Here is a 25,004-nt window from a genome sequence, read left to right on the forward strand (position 1 = left end):
GCATTTTCTTGTGTAATTGTATGGTTGGTTATTTATTTTTAAGGATAAGAAAAATAGAGCACTAAATAAAAAGGGACGAGGGCAGCCAGGCCTGTTTTTAACCATGTTAAACCTTCAGAAGTATATTTATCTTTTAATGAAGATTTATTTAGGGGTGGAACGGTGTAAGCATTCGTCAGTGCAAGACATTCAGTGTGGCAGACTTTTTCTTGGTTCACTACACCCTCTGAAGCAAATAATTACTGTCAAGTGAGCCCAATACACTCTAATTAGGCCAATTTCTTAGCACTTGTAGAACACAGTAGAGCTGCAGTTATTAGTTAATGAACAGATTAGTCAATCGACAGAAAATAATTAGGCAATAAATTGAAAAATGGATTCATTGTCGTCAAGTCCTTTTCTCTAAATCTGCAAAATGCAATCATCTGCTATTTTCTTTTGATTTCATAGTAAACTGAATGTATTTGGCTTTTTTGTTGTACAGAAGAGCAAAATAAAGAAAATCACTGATAAATGTATATTAGAAAGCCATGTGTTTTAATCATGCAACACTCTGTTTTTTTTCTTGTCTTTTTTTTGCCAATTAACTGAAGTTTTTGGTGAAACAACAACTGTCTGTGAAAAATGAAGAGTGTTGCCCATTCTGTTAGCACGCTCTCCACAAACCATAAATGTTGAATATCATCACGAAACGTATTCTGTAACATTTCCTTTTTATTGTTTTATCTTATTTAAGTTACATTCACACTCCAACATCCACTTGTTTAGGGGTTTTGAAGATGCATTGGGTTAAAATACACCCTTTCAACAATGCACACATGCCTCGACAGCCCGCCTGGCAGAAAGCTTTCTTTATGTTGCATTTACACTCTCAGGAAGTGAGAAGCCACGTTCTATTTCTTGTCATCGGGTAGTAAAGACAGAGAAGAGCTCTTCTTCTGTGACAACTGTGTGCTGAAGTGTATTCTCAGAAGAAAGATTACATCTAAATGAAAGTTCGAAGAGCCTGTATCCTCAGAGACTGAGCTAATTAAATTTGTAAATTCCTCCCAAATCATCTCCCTATCACGCTGGTAACTCGATGCTGCCAAAAAGCGTGTCACAATGTGTTAAGACCAGTATACTGGCAGAAGATATTTAGATGAGAGATGAAATTAACGGCCTGCAGAGACCCCTGTTTTTTCAGCAGGTTTGGCTTTTATAAAACGACTCCTTAAGAAGAGAGATACTCGCTTATTAATGTCATGGCATTATTTGATTTAGCCTGCTTTGCAAAATTAAATTACATCGAGCTTGTGAGATCCACTGATTTAATGCATTGAGTTGATGTATTTCAGCTGTATGGGGTTGTTAATCTGACATATTACAGATAACATCCTCTGCTTTCTAGCTGAAATGAAATCGCTGTTGATGACATGAGATGAATTCAGTCTGGAAGCTCTGAAAGTGTACAGCATCTGACAGCCACTGTAGACAAGTGCAAGCACCCCACGTACTGAGCGAGTACACGCATTGTGTGCTGCTGTAGGGGAAGACTTATTCCCAACACTGCTAACACAGTTTTTTTTGGCCACCTTAAGCTAGCTAAAGGTGGCTCGCTTTTAATTGTATGAACGCGATGGCATCTATTTTGGAATAACTCATTAACTCTCCAATTAACTGTGGACAGCGTGGGTGGAGGATCCCTAAGTAAACATGCCGGATGTCTGAGACAAAGAGGCAAAAGCCTTTGCAGTCTCGCATTGTCCCAGGAGTAATTGGGTTGGGGGTCTGGGAGAAGCTCGGCACCCTGAAAAGCAAACTCTTACCAGACCCTCCCACTAAGTCTTAAGCCTCATCTCCCTGGCCTCCCTATCACACAGAAATCACCAATTACAGTAATGGCAAATCCAGCAGCCGATACACAAAAGCTGACAATGATGTGACACCTTGCTGGCCTTAATCAACATGTCAGGCTTCATCTCTCAATTTGCAGGGCCTCTGCCACTTGCTTTCCTGTGTGACTTTAAGCTGCTTTGGCCCAATTTCACATGGACCTATTATCTTCTCTGGGCTTTGTTAAGAGAGAAACTGCCCTAAAGACAGTATGGCTTTGTGTATTCACAGCTATTAACTCTGATTGTGTAAGTGTCATGTTAAAAACTTCTCTTGACACTTTTGTTCCTAAGTTTGCTGCCAAGTATTATTATTAGTATTATTATTATTGGGCTTAATGTTAAATACTTTGGGGAAAGTATTTTAACCTCCTAAGGCCCGAACTCTTCCACAGCATGCATTTTTAATTTCTTTTTGATATTTGGGCTGATTGGGGCCTGATAAATGTAAAAACAAAGAATTAGGAGGGGTTTTTTTTTAACCTAATTTTAGTTTCTATAATATCCTCGTAAGTGACTATCAGGCCCTTGTAGAGCAAAATTGAGTGTTTTCGTCTAAATAACCCAAAATGTGATGTCCACATATGTGGACGCCAGGTCCTAGGTTAAGGTATATTAAGGATTAGGGTATAGGGTGAGTGAGGTTTAGTGTAATGAAATTCATAACATTTTAGGGTGAAAATATAGTTTAAATAGAACTTTTATACATGCATACAATAAGCAACTAAACTGACATCAAAAAAGTATTGACAGTTTTTCCATAAAAAGGTTTTTGGTTTCTCTCTAAATCATACAGGCTTGGCAGCTGATGGGTTTTAAGTGATAATGGCCTTGAATGGACCAAAAACAGAGGATTGGGTCTAATTTAAACGACTTATCATTTATCAAGATGTGCAGTACGTGTCACATGTCAGACGTTGTCTCAGTTAAACTGTCCAAAATTGTTAAACGTATTATTTCAGTTGGTCAAAGAAAGAATGGAGGCTTATGAATTTGACCAGGAAATGATAGATTCATTTTGTACAGATTCCATTCTGAGCACCGATGGCCCATCTAAATTTACAGCAAGATTCACTCAGCCCTCTCATAACTTTGTTAATGCAGGCTGAGGCAGATTGGCATCTCTGCAGTTCGCTAAAACACTAAACCTCCTTCCATCACATCGGCTGGCTGATGTACGACTTATAGTACAAGGCCACGGGATAAAACGGCATACTGTATGAGCTGTGGCGTGTTGTCTGCGTGTTTGCGCTCTACACTGCCGGTGGTCCTTCTCTAGCAGGGAATCTGCATCACAAACAGCAAGCATGCCGCACCCCCACTCCCACCACCCCCACCGCCCCCTGCTGCTGCTTTCTGAGTTTGAATCCACACGTCTCCACTAAGCTACGGCACGGCTCAGCTGCCCCATATAGGTATAAATGAGCTCACCATTTATTCTTGAGTTTAATAGTGAAGGATTAAGGCAATTCAGGCAGATTACAAAGCTGGGCCAGCTTCTTTAATTGTCTCTGTGTGACTAATAGGAGTTGTATTAAGCCAGGCATTTTGAGAGACAACACAGTGCGTTCATGGAATTGACTGCTGATTATTTCCATGTGGAGGCTGAGATATTTATGTGACCGGCGCACTTTTTTTTTTTTTTTACTGCGGGGACAGATTAAGAAATACCTTTCTTTTTCTTTTGTGCATAGATCTGCTCTGACAGCATCTCTTTACCCTGTACCTGTTTCTTTTCTCCCTTTCAACTAAAACAGAAATAAGATTACCAGCAAAAGAAAGAAAGCAGTTAGGGTGCAGACTGAGCTCTTTTTTTTCTTTGTGTCTGGCCAATCTTCAAACCTTAATCAGTGCGCCGACTTCAAGGAGGTACAGTGCTTTCCACGCAGACTTCTCCACCCAGTAGGGAGAGCAATTTGTCTGCTCTCAGTTTTTATGTGGCCATTCCCTGCTTCTATCGTCTTAAGCAGCTGAGCTTACCACAAAGCCACGGAACAGCCAAATTGAGAAAACATTATACAGCTAATAGAGCTGTTGGAAAAACTACCTCGCTGGATTGCTTAATGCCATGAGGTGCCACCTTGAGTGCACTGGGAGCATTATGTTGCTTAGCTCATCGTAGTGTTTTGAAGTCCTTTTCAATATCACTGTTATTTTCTTCCCAGCTTCACTGATGATCTCTGACATCCCATTAGATTGTCTGTTATTTGTATTACCCTCACTGAGAAATTGTGGTGGAAATTGTGAATTAAATTTCTGTAACCATCCAAAGAAGAAGAGAGTCATTATCAAGTCCAATATACAGTTGGCAGCAAACAGGGAGACTTTGCTTGAAGGAGAAAGTACAAACTATGAGATTGTTTCCCAAGATACATTTTCAAGGCTAATTATCTTGCAATAATGACATCATTAAAATGATGGGAAGCCAGGGCTCAGGCTGTTGAAGAATGGAGCTTTGCTCGCACAATACTTACTCATACTTCCATGCACAAGAGTTTTAGTCTGCTGAAACCATATCATTAAACAGATAATGACTGAAAAAAAAACTGATTTCTAAATTTTGACATTAGAAAATATTCACCACTTTTTGGTTTTTTGGACATGGCTCAGACTAGTAGTTAACTTCACTTCCCAGACTTTTTGACAGCTCACTGAGAGCTTGTGAGAACTTTTTTGTTGTCAGCTGCAGGTTTTGTGCACAGGTGGAAAGAAAGTCAAGACAACGTAAGAGTCACGACCGCAACTGAAAAGTGACTGAAAGATTCTTGTATTCTTTTGTGGCTGGGGAGACTGGCATCCACTGCCTATTCCATTGCGGAATAGTGAAACAGTTATTTGGTAAGGTGCATACTAGACCACTGTATTCTGTTTGAATAAGAAAATAAGCCATGGAACTACCGGAACACAAATTTTCCTAGAGACAAGCCACTTGAAGTGTCCTGAAAAGAAATAAATGGGGAAATGGAATTTGTTCTAATATGTCCCCCCTTAACCCCCATATTCACTGACCATAAACTGTATTAGAGTTGGACATGACTTCTAGATCCACATTTATGAAACTTGACATGAAACAAGAAATTTTTCTAAGTAAACGGTTTGCTTTTTTGTTTACAGTCTCATTGCCAGTTTGTAATGTAATGTTATATATATATATATATATTTGTGTATTTGTGTATATATATATAGATATGAGCTCATTAATGCGTTAGCGCTGTGCAGCCCCTTGCACAGGCGTTCCGCGTTAACTCGCTAACGGAGATTTGCCGTGTTAATAAGGTTATGGTATTAACGTCATTTTAACGAGATTAACGCTGACAGCACTAGTACATACTCAAGTACAGATAGCTGAAAATTCCACTTAGGTACAGTAACAAACTATTTGGACTTCCCACTTCTGTTCACCGTCGTTATCAGACATATCTGTGTCCTGTACAGGATTACTTTTATGGATGTCTGAATTGATGGTGGACAATTCATATAAATAATCTTTGTGTGGTTCAGACTACATTAAGTAAACTTCACACTGAGGGATGCAAGGCAGTGATTTAGGGAGCACTTGATTTACTTTTGCTTTTCATTCCATTGGCGAAGCACACGTTTTCAGTATTGGTTGATCGTGTTCGTTTATTATGAGAAGCCAAAATCATGATTGCGATTAAAATTTGATCAGTTGTGCTGCTCTAATAAGCGTGAAGTCTCCTCGGTTTCCCCTCCCACCCCAAGGTCATGATGTTGATCTGTCACAGTTTGTGGGACTAGAGCAAGCGCGATATGCAGCTACTTAATGCGAGCTTGTTAGTGTTGTGAAACATTGCTCATATGTAGTAGCAATAATCCTATGGGATTAAAAAAGCTTTTTAAATTTTATCCTTGGTAAAGAAAACAAATAAAACACATCTTTAAAACACACTTGACTGGTTATACATTCATTGGTTAGGGTCTTTCTCAGTTTTTATAAAGGTGCATGGTCTCATCAAAAGGACTACAGTATCACAAAATTTGCCTGTAAGGATTTTGATATAGTATGGCTTGCAATTTATCAAAATAGCTGGGGCCCCTTTGCATAAGCAGTCTCTCCTGCACATAAGGCTGATGTAGATGGGACAAAGGACAGTGTCCATGCCTTTGAAAGGCAAAGACAGAGAAGCTGGGGGCAGATCTGTGCCCAGTTCAGCTGGGCAACCTGAGAGCTGGCTTTGTTTCCACAAGCAGCCGATCACTCAGCGCAGTTTTGGTTGAAAGCTGTTCGAATGTTCAGTGTAGAGGGCAGTCTGGGAATATTCAGCTCTTCTTAGACTTTGCAACCTTTTAGTAGCATGAATGGCTTTAACATGACACTTGATGATAAATCACAGTTATAAATTTGATTAAAACAAACTTTTAAATTGCTTTAAAAGCATGAAAACACACCCACATATAGTGTCTGTCTCTGTTCTTAGAAGTCATCAATCATAATGAATTGGCCGTTTTCATAAGATAACATAAAATGTAAAAGAAAAGTTGCTCAGGAGGTCAGCCATTGAAAAGATCAGCTCGTTCTGTGCGCTGTTGCACATGAGCAATTGGTTCAGAAATGACTCTTTCTGGACAAATATACTTGGCATGCATTTTTGTTGAGCACAAAGTGACACGCCCAGCTGTAAGGATTCGTGCGCTGCCGTCTGGTTCCCTTAACATCCTGTCATTTGGTTTTTGTCTGAGCATAAAGAAGACATCAAGTGAGCTCATAGCAGACAGTTGAGTGATAGAACAGCTCATCCCGATGACAGACACAAAAAGCCAGTCCCTAAAACTGTAGTCAACTGCTAAGTAGGCCTTTGTGCAATCTTATTTTTTTCTTTCTCCCACATGCTGTCTGGCTGGAGGCCTGTGTAGAGTGTCTGGCCCGGGGGTTACTCATCATGAGTGTAGCTGCCAGCATCAGGCCGTCCCCTTGATTACAGGGCTGCTGCTGACTCGGTTGGGTGTTCCAGTCTTATCCCTTTATCACCAGGTGCATTTATGCAGGCTTTGCACCACTTGGTTTCCTTTAGATGCACTTGCTTGACTGAAACTGCGTGTGCAGGCAAATAAGTTCTGCATTTTCCACGTAAGGTTGTTGCCAGCATCCAGTGTCTGGTTGCTCACACAGAATTAGATGGCGCTACACAGACACGGCAGATGTAGACTGGATTACGTTAACATTAAATGCACCTACTGGCATATTAAATGTGGCATCTATGCAGAAATAACTTCAGACACAAGGTAGTTCTAAAATAGAGACGTCAGTGACACGGGCATCAGGAGTCACTGCATCGTTAGAAATGTCAGTTTCTACTAATTTGTTATCATTTAGGATCTACTTTTTTTTTTTTTACCCTCAAGGCTTTTCAATAATTCTGCTCCACATTGACTGGCTAATTCAAATATATTCCATATCCTTGTGAGCACAGTGTGTGAAATGGAATACATACTTTGGAGGGTTGCATATATGGATCAATATGTATATGTGTACTCACTAGCTGGGCTCACATCCTCGTTTTAGGTTTGACAGATAAAGGCGAATGCCTTAAGCATGAATTGAGCTGCGGTTTGGGGAAGGCCTCGGAGGGGATTGGCGCCGGGTCCTGGGCCTGGCAGATCCCCATGTAGTAATGAAAAGGGAAGAAGTGTAAGAATTGCAAAAAGGGAGGGAGGGTGGAGCCCAAAAACGAGAAGGAACAGCTTGTAGACCTGGGAGTCATATATACATAAGAACCGGAAATTCAGATCATCTCCAACATATTGATCATATATGTATACATCAGTATCTATCAAATAATCTAAGCCCTATTTTCACCTTCACATGAAAAAAGAACTGAGAAATAAGCTGCAGAGCTCCGCAGCTTTTACATAGTTTGTGTTGTTTTAAGAACCTAAAGCTCTGTTTTTGTGTTTTTCCAATCTGTACTGAAATATTCAACCATTTACTATTATTATTACTACTACTATTATTATTTTCTCTCCTTGCAATACAAACCTTAGCTTATCAGCAAGACCTGACAACAGCAGTGCTTGTCGTACTTCACTTCGCACCATCATTGGCGACTTGGCAGTTACTGTACTTTGATACCCTTTAACACTGTCTTTAACAAAACATCTATGGGCAGTCCAGCTTGGCTTTGCATTACTGTTTCTCCTCGTATTGCTTCACCTCTCTCTCTCTGCTTTGTGGATTGGGTGAGCAATGGCAGTTTCATCTTTTTCAAAGCTGGAACCAGTGGTTAGATTTTTGGGAGGGGTGCGCATAGTCACATTTGGGACAGTGTGGGATGAGCAGCTGATCCCAGATGAGGACTTGATGCCTGTCGTGCTCCTGCCTTTTAAATTAAGAGCAAAAAGCCTGAAAATGTAAACTAAAAGCATCAATATTTCATGTTTACTGAACAACACTTAATAATTTAGAAAGATAAGTCTCAAAGCTAGATATGTCATAGTTACTTGGTTGACAACAAAAAAACATTCAATTAAATGGAAATGTGCAGACACATTCCCTTTATATCCACACTGTAATATATGGTATCATTGAGATATTCAAAGAAAATATGAGACATTTGTATAAGCTTGATTACAGAGCTTGAGCTGAGGCGTTGGTGGAGTTAAAGAATTTAGGATTTGCCTATTTTTTCTATTTGTCCTGGTTGTTTTTTGGGTTTTTTTCTCACAATGAAGGTGATCCCCTTTGAATGACATGCATTAGCACTCATGTAGATTTGTTCCACTTGCTGTGTGGCACATTGTTTTTCTGTACTCTTGCAAAATGAAATATCCAAACAGAAGTCCAGTGCTGAAATACCCAGTCATAAACTATGCATCTGTCACTTCATCTCGTGGAGTGCTGAACTTAAGGTTCTTGCACCAGGGGAGCACACATACACCCTCCATCGCTGTCCATAACAGGGGAGCAGGATCATTTTCACTTCTATTGCGCTGCATGCTAATTTAATTGTGTGGTGTCTTGAGGAACTGCAGACCTGGACTAGCTCCACTGGCAATCAGCAGTGTGTAGGGTGAGAGAGCGCCATATAAAAATTACAGAGGTGGCTGGAGGGGCCTTGGATGTGATTTCCCTCAGATGGTGCCTGTCCAAGACTGTGATTAAAGAGCACATGAGCACTGATTAATATGATCATTTTCCTAATGACAGATGTATTTCTATAATAGATGGATGTTTATGGTGCCAGCCCTGAGCGATCATATGTCCCCCCCATTTTGCAAAACAGCAGCTGTGGGTCTAATTTGAAATTTTAATATTTCTCATTCTGGATGCCAAACATTTGGTTTATTTGTAGATGATAAGGAAATGAAAGCAGCGTTAGGAGCAGCTGCCTCTGTGTGAAACCACTGATAAGTGTGACTATAGGGGTTGCAACCTCAAAATAATAGCACAGCCTCAGGATTCTGACCCGGTGAGTGCCATCAGTCCACAGCACCACTTTTTTTTGTAATTTATCTCACTTATCAATTCCTGTGGAGCTCAGATGTCCAATCAGGCTTTCAGATTGGAGCGCAGGGCCCTCAGGCTGTGCTTTGACATTTAAGCAAGGCAAAGAGGTGGAAGGCCGTTTGGCTGCTTAGCAGCTCCAGTAAGCATCCAGATTCACCACGCTGTCTTTTTCCCTCAGCAGCCTTTGTTTCATTAAGATAAATTATAAAAATACTGCGTATGCTAACGTGGATTTCTGTTTAGCCTGGTCATGTATTTGAAAAGACATGCCTTCCAGCCGCTTGTAGCAGAAAGGTCAGCGAGGCAGCGGAAAAGCAAAGCCAAGCTTGTACATTATAACGAGTACCAGTGCTTTCATTTCTCATCTGGCCTGTGCCTGTTTGTTTTACCGTATATTCTCACTGACAGTCCATGTACTGGGCTGGAGTTAGATAGCATCATTATAACACAGCTTACCAGCAAAAAGGGATTTAGACAAGCGTGGCATATTTTCATGACTTCATCAGGCTGTCTGGGCAATGAATTCTGCTGATCTCAGGAAATTCAACAATTAAGAATGAGAATATCAGGCTCTACATCACGCAGCCAGGCAGTTCCTGGGGATTTGTACTGATTAAGTGGTTTCAGATGGAAACAAAACTCTGAGCGTTTCCTTCTGTTTTTGACCGTGTCGTGTCTTTCCAGCATCCTCCGAGAAACAAGCCTGCGTATCTTGAGTGTTCGTTTGCATCCTAACACTCCTCGCCACCTCACGTTACGTCACATTACATCCAGCACACACATGCGAGCCTGTTGTGTAATGTCACGATAATTGCAATTGCCAAAATAAGTCAACAAACATTCGTATTTGGCAGCCGGGGACAGTTATTACAAACGACCGGTCCCTGTGATTCTCATGTGAGCGGCTAAGGATTTGAAATCAAGCAGCACAGTTTTATGCCTGTGGTAAATACATGGTTTTGGCACAATCAAGCTGCAGTACACATTTAGTTTATGTTCCATGTCAGTGTTCTCTGAGTCACACTGCCGTTTTCTTTCTTTCCAGCTAATCGTTATGGCTTTCTAAACATGACCTGATTTCTGTGAGGCAGAGGAGGAAATTACTGTTCACACCTGGCATTATTAAAACAAGTCTTGATTTGATTGCATGCGATCATATCTGCTTCACTGCCTATACTTTATATAGGAACTTATGGGGAAAAAGAAAGGAAATGCACACTTGTAGTTGCAGAGAGGATTGCTTTGGCTTTGCTAAATCTGGTCATATGTGTCCCTGAGAATTTGGCCTCAGCCTTTGAATCTGAATTAGTCCAGTGAGATTACAGCTATGAGGCATGAGAGGAGAGGTTTCTGACTCACTGGTTTGTTTTTCACTTTGAACTTTATTTTCTGCCACTGCCACTCGAAGTACCGTTTGAAGTTTTCTTGACCCTCATGTAAACACCAGAAACAAGCTGAGGCTACTTCCACTTTGACAATCAAAACCTGTCATCTTTACAGAGTTTAAAGCTCTGTTTATAGTTAGCTGTTTAATAGCTATATTAATTATATTATTATATTATACATATATATACATATATATATATATATATATATATATATATATATACATACATACATACATACATACATACAGGGAGTGCAGAATTGTTAGGCAAATGAGTATTTTGTCCACATCATCCTCTTCATGCATGTTGTCTTACTCCAAGCTGTATAGGCTCGAAAGCCTACTACCAATTAAGCATATTAGGTGATGTGCATCTCTGTAATGAGAAGGGGTGTGGTCTAATGACATCAACACCCTATATCAGATGTGCATAATTATTAGGCAACGTCCTTTCCTTTGGCAAAATGGGTCAAAAGAAGGACTTGACAGGCTCAGAAAAGTCAAAAATAGTGAGATATCTTGCAGAGGGATGCAGCAGTCTCAAAATTGCAAAGCTTCTGAAGCGTGATCAGCGAACAATCAAGCGTTTCATTCAAAATAGTCAACAGGGTCGCAAGAAGCGTGTGGAAAAACCAAGGCGCAAAATAACTGCCCATGAACTGAGAAAAGTCAAGCGTGCAGCTGCCAAGATGCCACTTGCCACCAGTTTGGCCATATTTCAGAGCTGCAACATCACTGGAGTGCCCAAAAGCACAAGGTGTGCAATACACAGAGACATGGCCAAGGTAAGAAAGGCTGAAAGACGACCACCACTGAACAAGACACACAAGCTGAAACGTCAAGACTGGGCCAAGAAATATCTCAAGACTGATTTTCTAAGGTTTTATGGACTGATGAAATGAGAGTGAGTCTTGATGGGCCAGATGGATGGGCCCGTGGCTGGATTGGTAAAGGGCAGAGAGCTCCAGTCCGACTCAGACGCCAGCAAGGTGGAGGTGGAGTACTGGTTTGGGCTGGTATCATCAAAGATGAGCTTGTGAGGCCTTTTCGGGTTGAGGATGGAGTCAAGCTCAACTCCCAGTCCTACTGCCAGTTTCTGGAAGACACCTTCTTCAAGCAGTGGTACAGGAAGAAGTCTGCATCCTTCAAGAAACATGATTTTCATGCAGGACAATGCTCCATCACACGCGTCCAAGTACTCCACAGCGTGGCTGGCAAGAAAGGGTATAAAAGAAGAAAAACTAATGACATGGCCACCTTGTTCAGCTGATCTGAACCCCATTGAGAACCTGTGGTCCATCATCAAATGTGAGATTTACAAGGAGGGAAAACAGTACACCTCTCTGAACAGTGTCTGGGAGGCTGTGGTTGCTGCTGCACGCAATGTTGATGGTGAACAGATCAAAACACTGACAGAATCCATGGATGGCAGGCTTTTGAGTGTCCTTGCAAAGAAAGGTGGCTATATTGGTCGCTGATTTGTTTTTGTTTTGTTTTTGAATGTCAGAAATGTATATTTGTGAATGTGGAGATGTTATATTGTTTCACTGGTAAAAATAAATAATTGAAATGGGTATATATTTGTTTTTTGTTAAGTTGCCTAATAATTATGCACAGTAATAGTCACCTGCACACACAGATATCCCCCTAAAATAGCTAAAACTAAAAACAAACTAAAAACTACTTCCAAAAACATTCAGCTTTGATATTAATGAGTTTTTTGGGTTCATTGAGAACATGGTTGTTGTTCGATAATAAAATTATTCCTCAAAAATACAACTTGCCTAATAATTCTGCACTCCCTGTGTGTGTGTGTGTGTGTGTGTGTGTGTGTGTGTGTGTGTGTGTGTGTGTGTGTGTGTGTGTGTGTGTGTGTGTGTATTGTGAACAGTGCAGATTCCATTATGTATTGACTTTTACCACCAAAATGTAGTCAAACCACTGAGGATGGCAGGACTTGTCGTTTTTTAGCTGTAATTATCAGGCCCATGCATCATATTAAATAACAGTCTCATTATTAGTAGCTAAGTTTTTTTTAGACTTAAATATTGATTGGGTTCTGGCTGTAATGCAAAATATTCTTTTAAAACAATGATCTTATCTAGTCTTATTTACAGTACGATTTAAGCCCAGTGTGTATGTGGGCTTGTAAAAGGATCACACCATGTGGCTAAGTTTGCCATTTCACCATTGCAAATGTATGCTCATGCAAATTCCATACACAACACACTGGAGTGAAAATGACACTATTTTTGCCTTGCATGAGCAAAAATAAATATGGCTCTTGCAAACCGGATTCTAGCTGACTTGAAGAAATCATCAAGTGCTGTGAGCTGCTGATGATAGGCTGCCAGCCTTGCTCCCTAATTTGGACACTGACACAGGGAAGCTGAGTGCTTCTTCAATAAGCGGGGTCCCTGCTGGTTTAACAATTATGTAACAAAGCTGACCAATGATTTCTGCATCTGTTACACTACTGAATGGCATTTTGATATTATATGAGAGTGAGCAGCATGAAACTCCACTGTGGGTAAAAATGAACTCCCTGTCAGGAGGCACTGGAGGGGTAATCATGCACAGTGTGCCTTGTGTGTGCATGTCAGTGTAGCATGAATGCAATTTCCCCCACTGACCTTCCACTGCAATTCCGATTCTTGGCTTCACAGCAGCACATAGGGCTATACTTAAGCTGTTAAGGGTGTGTGATGCACTCAGTGACTCACACACTTAAAAAAAAAAAAGAAAGAAAAATGCCTGAGTGCAGAGAGAATTCAAGGAGGGATTCTATTAAGTGAATAACTTCTCATTTAAAACAAAAGTGCTCACTTGATGGTCAAACACACCCAACATCATTTCACATCAGCTCTGTCTGTTACTTTTAAGAAAAAACATAGCTGTGAATATGATAGTGGCTCCTTGAACTGGGAAATAATTGTGCAGGTCAATATCACGATGGTTACTGGGACTATCAGCAGGGAATTCATCTGATGTTCCCATTGCTAATAATCCCTCTCTGTCAGAGCTGTCAGAGCCTAGGTCTCTTTCACATCAGGCCAAACTAACTGCTTTCAAACGGAGCATCCTTTGACCTCCCAGCATGGTCACTAAAAGGTGTCCCTACTTCAGCCAGCATTGTTATGCAGGGAACACTCCGTCCTCTTTAAAAGTGCTTTCAAACGCATTCGATTGAAGGGTACATTTTTACACCTTACCATCTGCAGTGAATAGGAATGATTGGACCATCAACATGTTCCCGAAATATTATGGTTAGCCAGTGATGAGTAACCATGCTGCAACTTTAATTATGTCAGACCAAAATCCAGATGATCGATGATAGGGAGCCGAAATTAGGATAATGAGATGGAATAAAAGATTCCAGTTACCATTTAACCTTTAAACATCAATAAGGTGCTCAGCAGTGTGATTTGATTTAGATGCTGATGATTTCATTTGTTTTTTGTGGGCTTTTTTGGCATACCATTCATTCAACTTGAGTTTCTGAAGTTATTGTTGGCACTACCTCTAAACCATATTATTCTCCCCTAAATCTGTAGAGTATTCTATCTCCACCACTATGTGGTTTATCTGTGGTCTTGTGTATGCTAAGCAGTTGCAAAAAACAGAAACAGGAAAATCATCTGATAAGTTAGTCTATGGAGAAGTGACTTGGCAGCAGCTGGTGAAACTGACTCCTATGGTGGACCAGAGGTGGTGCTGTCCACGCCACACCAGGGACTGCGTCTGCAGTGAGTTTTGTTGTAAGATGGAGGCGCTGTAGAAAGTACTACAGCAGGGCAAGTCTGTAGGCAGTTGCAACATTACAACATTGGGCAGCTGACGATGTCATCAGCTGGGGTCGCATGAAATTAGGCAAAATTCAAATTGTGAACTTTTCTCAGGGAGAGGCAGACATTGTCCACCAGGAGAGGACACAGCCAGGAGCAAGTGGCAGAAGGCTGATGGAAAAACAGATCGGCAGAAATTGGGGCCCTCTTTCAGTGACCCGCGTACTATTCTCAATCGATGCAACCATTTTTTGTGCAGCCAGATGCCAGATTTAACCAAGAAGACAACTTGACCAGAAGGTTTAGCTCTGACCTTCAAGGAGAATTCCACTATATTTTTAAAAAAGGCTCCTATCTCATTCTAACTAGTATGTTGACATCTGGTAAAAACTAACTTACCCACAGATATTCATAAACAGCTAACTGTTTATAGGGATCAGATTGATCTTAGTTTGTTTAGTTACAAACAGACAAAATAACACATGAAGACCTATGAGTTGTACTGAGTGATATGTTGAAGACTGTTAGTTAAGTACAGAGGGGAAAAAGTCAGACAAGTCAACCAATCAAATACTTAAGATTTGTCTAAAAAGTCCAAATTAAGAATAGACTGAGAATAGACTGATGGAGAGTCCATATAAATTGGCTTTGGTTGTAAGTTTGTAAAAATAAGAATGTCATACTAACATCAGAATAACATTCCTTCAGCTGAGCTTAGCACTGACAGGCTGTTTCTGATGAGCTTACTCTTTGGACTTTAAGTCCAACTTAACTTTTTCAAGTTGCTGCATTAAAAAAAATCAGTGGAGATCAATGTTGTCCCTACTGCTGATAAAAAAGAATTCGACTCAGGGAAGGGACATATAAATGAAAAGAGAATGCATCCCCTCCAGCCAATCACACCTCAGATTATATATCACTATTCTCTGACACAGCCTACAAACAATATTCAATAAATGTGTGATTTGAGCTCAGCATTGTGATGACTTTGGCCACAGTAAAGCAATAGCTAGAGCCAACATTTATCTTAATGTGCAGTAATCCGATTTCAGATTAATGATTTGTATCAATAACAAGTAATCGACATATTTCTGATAATTTGCAAACATCAGCTCTTAAAAGCTGGTTTCTCTTTATCTGCTAATGTGTAACGGCACTCGCTTTTATCTCTGTTACGGGAGTCACAACATAAAGTAGAGTTAATCTTGATTATGTCATACCTCGTTAGTGTCGAACCAAACTGTGTCTGGTTATTTGTTCCCAGGCTGCTGACGATGAAGTGTTAAAAAGCCCTGTAAATATTTGTTTCTGCAGTGATGAAAAGGGAGACTGAATAGACCCACATATTGTGTTAAAGGCATCAGTTACTGCCAATGTGTGAAACACTTGACATGCTGGAGAATAGAGTCAGCTGAACTGTACTTTAAAGTATATGTCACATTGATTCTTAAGATTTCAAGGATGAAAAAATAACTTTACCCATGTGTAAATGCTTTTATTTAGCATTAGTTGGTGCACAAAGTAAAAAAAAAAAAAAGTCCATCCATCCGCTTATCCTTTTCAGGGTCGCAGGGGGCGCTGGAGCCTATCCCAGCTGTCATAGGGCAAAAGGCGGGGTACACCCTGGACAGGTCGCCAGTCTGTCGCAGGGCTAACACATAGAGACAGACAACCATTCACACTCACATTCACACCTAGTGACAATTTGGATTTTCCAATTAACCTATCCCCACAAGCTCATGTCTTTGGACGGTGGGAGGAAGCCGGAGTACCCGGAGGGAACCCACGCAAACACAGGGAGAACATGCAAACTCCACACAGAAAGACCCCGGCCTGATGGCGGAATTGAACTCAGGACCTTCTTGCTGTGAGGCAACAGTGCTAACCACCGTGCCACCGTGCTGCCCTGTCTTCTGTGGAATCAGGAAAATACTTTTTCCCTTCAGACAACATTAGAATATCCAGTTAAAAAAAAAGAAAAACCTGCTGTAAACTTTTAAACACTGCTAAACACCAACAATCTCTTGCATTTCAACACAGATGGTGCCGTAGGCGTTAAGATACACAAGCACATCTTGAAAATGGCAGTAATTAATATATGAGTTTTTAGGATTGCTATGGTCCATGAGGCAAGCATAGAGGCAGATAAAGACGCTTATGTAATGAACTACCTCCACTCTGCTCTTTGCATCAGATTCAAAGTTAGATAGTGGAATGAAAGAAGAGGATATTAGAAATGCAATGTCTAATGTATTCATAAGATGATTCAAATTCAGAGCATGGTGGTGACTGGCTTCTGGTTCAGTTACCTTCTCAGAAGGTGTTCAGGGTCACTAACACATTTTCTAATATTGCAAAATAAATGCACAAATGCTTTTCAAAATGGTCTCTTTAAGACTGGCATGACAATTATACAATTTTCCACTGTGCTAAGCAGCACAGGTAGGCTAAAAGTGTGAGAGTGGCTGGCTGGTTTGAGTCTCCATGACATCAAGTCAGTCATTAATGGCTGTCACACAGTGCCGCCTGACTGATTCGCGGGGGAGGCAGACAGAGCCCGAGGAACATGTTTTTTTCCTTTAGAATTAACGTTCAACTGTGGTCTGGATTCATATCCCTGAGAAATGCAGAATGACTTCTTTTATCATTCAGAAAATCACCCTGGTGGAATGATTACCTTTAGCCCATGGAACATCACATTTGCTAATACTGTTCACTGATCTCATGATCTCTCAGGAAACATAAGGCCCCAGCTCTCTGTCACCCATGAAAGGGTAAAGGAGGAGGTGGGCTTGACCTGAGCAATTGCTAATACATCCACAGGCCAACAGGGCTAAATGGGGCAGATCTAGTGCCTGAGCTCACATCACATACTGGAGGGAGAAGAAGCTGTGAGGGAAAGTAGCTCATCATGCTTTATGTTAACTTTGTAGATCAGGCAGTATTACTGCCTTTGCATGAGAATAACAGCTCTCATACAAGTACACAGTTGAAGAAGAGAAGAATGCTTTGTCTCTCAGCAAGAACTGTATATTTTAAAAACTTAAGCACATGTTTGATATTTTGGTTACATATTACATATTTTGTACCCTCGGACAAGAGCCTGGTTTGCATAACCAAAACTATTATAAAGCTGCATAAGGAAAAGTGCATTTTAGAGAATATCCCTTTAGAAGAGGGAAAGTAAATAACATCTGATATTAAGAGAGGCCCAGTCTATCCTTGGAACAAATCTGAGTTTTGCACACGGTTGAACTATCCCAGGGGTCGACAACCTTCAACATCAAAAGAGCCATTTTAGCTCCTCCTACCAAACGATGGACGAAAAAGAACCACACAAATGGGTGTTGATGATGGATGTAACTAGGACAGGAATTAATGCGCAGAGTGTATGTATTAATAAGGTCATTTGTGGTTAACCCTAACCCGAGTCACATGTGACTCTTTATAGGTGATATCCTTTGCAGGCAACCAATTAGATCCAGCTTGTCACCATTTTCCTGACCTTTCCTGACCTTTTGACATTTCATAAGTCCAACCAACTTGTAGAATACGAGTGAAGAAACTCTGCAATAGCACATCTGTTTTGCCCTTTCAAGTGAAGTTGTGTAATAAACACTGGGAATTAAGGGATTCCAATTTATTTTTAGTTTACCTCAAAAGGATATCTCAGGATATTCAAAGCACAGAGTTTAAACATTTAAGACACCCGGTCTCTGTGGTGTAACTAGTGTATCATGGGAGTTATTAGGTCTGACGTCTTTGGACAGAGGTTTAGGGAATAACAACCTTTTAACATTCTTTTCAAAAGAATAACATTCTTTTGCCTCTCCAATTTTTATCACTGTAGAGTGATGGATGTATTATCATCCAACAAAAAGTTTTCTCTATATTTGGAAGCCATACAGCAGCATGCCACCTGCAATACAGTCATGGATCATTGCTCATTTTCCAGTTTATTTCTCCAAATTGCATTTTTTCTTTGTTATTGATTGCATTTAAACATAAAAGTAAAACAAAAGTCACAGATAGTGTTACATTTCAAAATATCATAGAAAGAAATAAGCGCTATTAGAGGCACTTGAAATATGTCAAAAATAAAGACTTAAAACACTTGGGGATGAATCAAACAGGCAAGAAACATAGTTTTAGACCTATACACCTGAACCAGAATTGGAATGGGGGGAGAGAAAGCAGCCAAGGCAGCAGTAACTGCTTGTTGTGACTTGTAAGAGAGAGCTCAGTCATCCCTTTGACTGGCTAACTGTGCTGAGAAAAGACACATTGTTTCTCTGTTTTGGGTGGATTATGAGGGAACATGTCACAACAGCAAGGTCTCGGGTGTTTGCTGTCTTGTGCATTACTGTTAGGAGCGCTGATGAGGCCTAATGAGGTTTTAATCCACCAAGAGTCATTAGTGGCAGGTCATCTTAAAACAATCTAAGGTCAGACTGTATTAAAGGTAGAGAGGTTCAACTCCCATGGGGTCACTGAGCATGACAGAGACACTTAGCAGCTTCTGTTTGTTCACAGGAAGAGACTGTCTCTACTGGGTTGACGCATTTTTTACATATTACAAACAGCCAAAAGGCAAGGCAGTTGTTGTTTTTCGTTACATTTGTACATAAATAAAAAATTAAGTCAATAAGTACATTTCAGTTTGTATCTTTGTTCTTCATTCATACACTTTTCCTTCATTTCAAAGCTTGTTGCTGATCTAAAGACCAGGCAAAGAAATCCAACCACAGCTTTTGACAGGTGGCTTTTACCTTACAGTTCAAATCTTCCCCAGGGCAGCTTTCTCAAACTTGAAAAGATGTGTTAATTAATATGTTTTGCCCCTAGAGGAGTGTGAGTCATCAAGATTTTACCGTATGTTTACAGAAAGGATTTTGGGGCTGTTTAGAGTGCAGATTTGCAGAAAGCATATTTTTTGAAAGCATCATCTCCTCCGGGTGAAGCTTGCTAATCCAAAAAGCTTGCCCTCTTTTTTCCTCACTGGGGTCTTTATGAAAAGTGCTGTAAAATTACGGTGATTATAATCAAAATGATGATAATGATGTACTGTAAAGGTAATGGAAGCTGTAGGAGAAGCTGCAAACAGCTGCTGAGCTAGAAGACGTTCGGCGTTACAGAAAACTTTGTTCAAAAGCTGATTCTACTGCAGTTTAATACCAGACAAGGAAAAGGTGAAGTGGTCAGCGTGTGTTGATACATCTTGCACAGCATATTTTACCCATCAACAGATCTAATGAAATGACGGTTCCAAAACCTGACCCAAACCCTTTCGGTTTTTTATGCTACATTTCAGCTGACTGGTTTGAGCTATGGTTTTATGAATTTTAAACCTGAAGGACAATAGCTGTAGATGAGGCCACAGCATTACTATATAGAAAGAGCAGGAGTACAGCAAATACACGGCCCAAAAGTTAGCTTAAAATCTGTCTACATATGTGTGTATCATTTATCCTTTGTTACTGGCATGAACAACTGAAAAAATCTCTGTGCACTGTTTAGCAAAACTAAATGTAGCAGCAGTAAGTGACAGCCAGACACTTAAAATAAGTCATGCAAAGAGCCCGAGATAATTGGTGTGCATATGACTGGTGTCAGGAGGTTACAGGTACACCCCTCTCCCTCTGAGAGGCTTTCTGAACAGCTCTGTCATGAGGGATAGTAAGTGTCTGCTTGTTCCACTAGAAATGTTGGGAGTAATTGAACTAAACTGTCATTCACAAGCTACAAATCGTGGTTTTCTCCTGGCTGGAATAATGCCACCTTCTGCTGTTGGTGGTGTAATTGAAATTTTGATCATGAGGTGTAAACATTTAGAAGCGTCCATGTGAATATTCATCATGTACAGAGGGCCTGCGAGTGTTGGTGGAGGAGCTGGTGCGGCTCATTTGCGGCTGGCCTTATGCCTGTGCATGCTGAGAGGGTTTGCCCTGCACTTATTGACATGTTATTCTCTAAACAGCTCCGTCCCAGGTCAGCGAGGTCATCAAAGAGAGAGTGCAGCAGCACAGCGTCCACCTCTCCTGGCAGGAGCCCCAGCAACCCAACGGTGTCATCACAGAATATGAGATCAAATATTATGAAAAAGTAAGTTTGCGCTACATTTGTTTGTCTGTGTCTCTTCCCGAAGCACCATTTCTTTTTTTTGCCCACTCCAACTCATTTTGCATTCTGTTTGCACGTGGCTGTGAGTGGAATGCACAAGATTCTGCAAGTACCTTCTTTGTCTCATAATTGCAATAATGAATGAGATGCTCATAAGATTTTAATCAGGCTATAGTCCTTCACAGCCACCCCCACACACATGTTAGCACACGTGCAATCCATGGCTGCTGCTCTGCTAGAATTAGTAATCTGTTACTGTTATCTCCTTTCCCGTTCTGCATAGATTATGCTACTGTTTCACTGTGTTTCAAGTCTGAGCGCATCAGCTTTTTGCTGCGAGGTTTAACGAAGCGAATTTAACCCAGCAAATCAAAGGCAGAGTAGCAGAGCGCTGATGTCAGTCCTGCTGGCCGCAGTCTCTTGTGTACACTGACGAATCAGTCTTCTGTGTCACGTACTATGGCTGTGGTCTGCCCAGCTGTAAAAGTGGAAAGTTGGAAGAAATGACCGCACCCGTAACAGAGCCTGGCATTCCATTTGGGCTTTTGCTGAGCAAAACATTTACAGATCAACAGCAAAGCACACAGCGCGTGCAGCCTGTGAATCCAAATGTATTCCTTGATGGAAAAGATATTTTCAGATGCCTTTATGTTCTCCTCGAGGCATGCTGCCTAATGGTAGATAATGATTTCAGTTAGAACTTTTTGTCTTCTAGAATCTACAATCAGAAAAATGTGATGTTCACCATTTTCGTGACATAAATTCTGAAAGTCGTAACAAAGGCCAGGCTAAAACTACAGTGATATAACTCAGTCACTGATTATTCTTATTAATAAGCTTCATTTGCCTTAACTTTGTCATTTTAAAAAGTTGTGACTCACGTAAATTTGAATGTAAATGTCATCAGCAGTAATGTGAAAGCATTTCAAAATGCTAATAAAGACAACTTATACTATATAAAATGGGTAAAATTACCTTTTTTTTTCCTGTGCAGGATCAGAAGGACCGGATTTACTCTACTGTGAGGTCAAAGTCCACATCAGCTACGGTGAACAACCTAAAGCCCAGCACAGCCTATGTGTTCCAGATTAGGGCTTTCACAGAAGCAGGATATGGCACCTTTGGGCCTAGACTAGAGATAACCACCAAGGAAGAGGCCACAGGTAGGGCTTAGTGTTTCTGTCACCATGCTTTACAGTTTTATGCATTGTTGTAATAATCACTGCAAGTAGAAATAAAGCCTGTCCTCTATAACTTCCTTAGATTTCACCATATTCCTGAAGTATTAATGCTGACCATATTTCACTTTTTGCGATACTCAAGTGTAGCAATTTAGAGTACCTGACTTTAAAACTTAGAATAAAACTTTCTGGCAGTTGATAACTTTTTTTTCTAGTTGGTAAGACTGCCCATTGCTTAATCAAGTCATCACAAGGACTAACACTCCAAGGCAGTGAATCTTTATAGAGTCTATGACCTAATTTATGTAAGCGGCCTAGTCATGGTCTTGTCCTGGTATTTTATGTACTGAAACAAATATAATGCTTGGACTTTTTTCCTGCCTGGGTCCCCAATCTTTGTTTATGATTGTTTATGTCGTAGTTAGTTAGTTAGTACATTAATCGGGGGGTGCACATCACGTTAAGTTGTGGTAGAGTTTGCGATTATGATAAAGCTATGGTGAAGTTTTCACCCTGAAGGATAAATCCTCACTATAAGACTACACCAATATTTTGGAGACAAGTAAACATGACTTTTTTCCTTTTGGAAACAATTTAAATCATAGGTGTCAAACTCTGGCCCGCGGGCCAAATTTGGCCCACAGACTAATTACATTTGGCCCATGAAGCCATACCAAATTACTATTAGAGCTGGCCTACTGGTATTATACAGCTAATATATATATTAAGCTTTGCTTGTTCCATATTCAGTTTTTCAGCAAAACGTGTTTGAGTCCATAAGAAAAGATTCATTCTTATATCTGGAGGAATAAATATATTTCAATAAATATTAATGTTAGCCTGCGACTTTGTTCCAGTTTTGAATTTTGGCCCACTGTGTATTTGAGTTTGACACCCCTGATTTAAATAGTTGGTGATGTTTGTATCACTGGCTATTTTTCCCTGATTGCCAAGAGTTGGAAGAGCAATTATACAATAAAAAACACAAAAACTACATATTCTGATAGCATAGATTTAGCTTTAGGGCCCTCACCAATGAGGACTCTCATCTTCTCTGTGTTACTTTAGCAACATTTATAGGGTGATATAAGAATGTGATGAATGGCAATTAGGTTTGCACAATTTATTACTTTATTTTAGATCAAAATGAACCACATAGGGTGCCACAGTAGCTCACCTGGTTGATTAGGTGACCTACATACCAACAATTACTGCAGAGGCCTGGGTTTAAGCATGTGTCAGTCACCCACATTCTTTCTCTGTCAGCCCTCCTTTCCTGTATAACAAAGGTAAAAAAAAATCAAATATTAAAAATAATTAATTAATAAATTTACACTTAATTGTGGTTAAGCATCGATCCATGTGGGCGGAAGCAGTATGTGGTTTAGTTAGGCGCAGCAGTATGACTCCAGTTTAACTGATGCTGGGCCACAGCAGTGCACTAACTGTAAACAAAAGATAGATTTTCAGTCTGAAGTGAAGGCGCTACGGAAGTGTGTGAAACCTGCATTCTCTCTAACGGCCAGCAGGGGGCAGCTCCTGTCTTTTTGTTTTGGTAATGTTATACAGATTGTATGGAATTCTATAGTAAAAATGACCCCCAGCACCCTTTAATCTCTAGTTTCATGGTGAGTTTATGATTTTCTCTGATTAAGTCTGAGATCCCTATTAGAGTCAAAAAAGATGTTTTGGGTGTGTCGAACAAACCTATTTCAAAACACCTAATGACGAAAATATTCAGCGTGAGCTTTATAAGATGGGACTCTGTGGCTGTAACACAGTTTTCCCCACTCAAATATTTAGGCACAACTTGTTAATATTTCCTTCTACTGTAGTAATAGCCCAGGGAAATTAGTTGCTTTCAAGCAATGCAAACACAAATTGCTTTGACTTTATGCTGACAACACATCGTGGGAAAAATCGCTAAGCACAAGGACAAACTGCTGTAGTGTCGAGAGGATAAACACATTACATTAGCTCAGCCCTGAGTTTTAAAGTGTGTTATTGAAAGTCTGGCGTTATACAATTTTGTGAAAGACATACACGAGGTAAGGTCGCAATCCCTTCTGTTGACATAGAAACATTGCCGGGTTACTGTTAATGCCCTTTTTTTTTTTTTGTGATATTTATAAATTTGCTATAATATTAAAGAACAAATGATATGCTTTTTAAACAGCAGCAGCAATAGTTTGGAAGTTATTAGCGGTTATGAATTTGAATAAATCTTTAATGAAGGAGTTGTTACGGAATAACACAATAAATGGATATTGGATCTTTAACGTGTTTTCCGAAATTAAGCAGGCACACTGCTCTTTCTGTAACTGCCAAAGGGATTTTCTTGGCAACCCAAAATGTTGGAGTATGTAAATATTTATTTTATTTTTTTTAGCATTAATAAAGCTTGAATTGTTTCTTCTTTTTTTCCTTTTTGTTTTCTTTTTTTTAAAAAGTACCCAAAAACAAAGTTTCAGTTTTTTCTGCATTTAATCCTCTGTTTGCATTAATTTCTCTTTAGTTTTGAGATCTACCATCCAGCCTGTTCACCCAAAATTACACCCTTGCCCATTTTACATCCAACATTTCTGCATAAAAGGACACGTTAATTACTCATAACCACATGCCGAGTGTGTCCTGTATCAAGGTTAGAAGTTTGCAGTCTAGGCATGGTTGTGATAATGTCCTTGACTGAGACAGTGAACCACAGCTTCCAGAGGAAAACCTGCAAGTGTGTAATATGACAGTAAAATTCTTCTCCAAATAGATGATTGCTAATATTGATTTTTGATTGGACAAAAGGCACATGACAGATTTTTTTTATAGCTTCCACTTTTTTCCTGATACTGCATTTCTCAGTATTTACACAGTGCGGACCCACTTGATCTGAAATGCACAAGTATCCTCTTTTTACGATTGCACTCACCAGTTTGTCAGTGCAAACTGTCTGAGCACAGTGAGAGCTGTGCATGGGAAACAATTCAACCTGAATGTGTCTTTGTTTGAGATGAAGGGCATCGCTGTCGCCGTCTGGGACTATTAAGCCCACTTTCTGAAACAGTAGAGCCGTGTGTATAAGGACAGCTCAAAAATAGAAACGTCCCTCTTCCACTCTCTCAGAGGTTAGGAAAAGGGTGGGGGGTGGGGCACGTTATCAATCTCCATGCTACTCAATGGGCTCAATTACCAAATGTCCTG

General features: G+C 40.2%; 1 protein-coding gene across 2 annotated transcripts in view; it reads left to right on the plus strand.

Moving 5' to 3' along the window:
- The window catches only part of epha7 (eph receptor A7), an 86,713-nt gene that overhangs the window by 41,888 nt on the left and 19,821 nt on the right, over window positions 1–25,004 (plus strand). For both annotated transcript variants that reach the window (XM_085247427.1, XM_085247428.1), the window contains exons 6-7: window positions 20,489–20,613; window positions 21,626–21,794. In XM_085247427.1, coding sequence (XP_085103553.1) covers window positions 20,489–20,613; window positions 21,626–21,794 — 294 coding nt within the window. The remainder of the gene's footprint in view (window positions 1–20,488; window positions 20,614–21,625; window positions 21,795–25,004) is intronic.

Source organism: Mchenga conophoros, linkage group LG15, assembly GCF_057382185.1.
Source record: "Mchenga conophoros isolate Kocher_MC1m ecotype Shallow Benthic linkage group LG15, M_conophoros_male_GT1.1, whole genome shotgun sequence".
In the NCBI taxonomy this organism is placed as follows: domain Eukaryota; kingdom Metazoa; phylum Chordata; class Actinopteri; order Cichliformes; family Cichlidae; genus Mchenga; species Mchenga conophoros.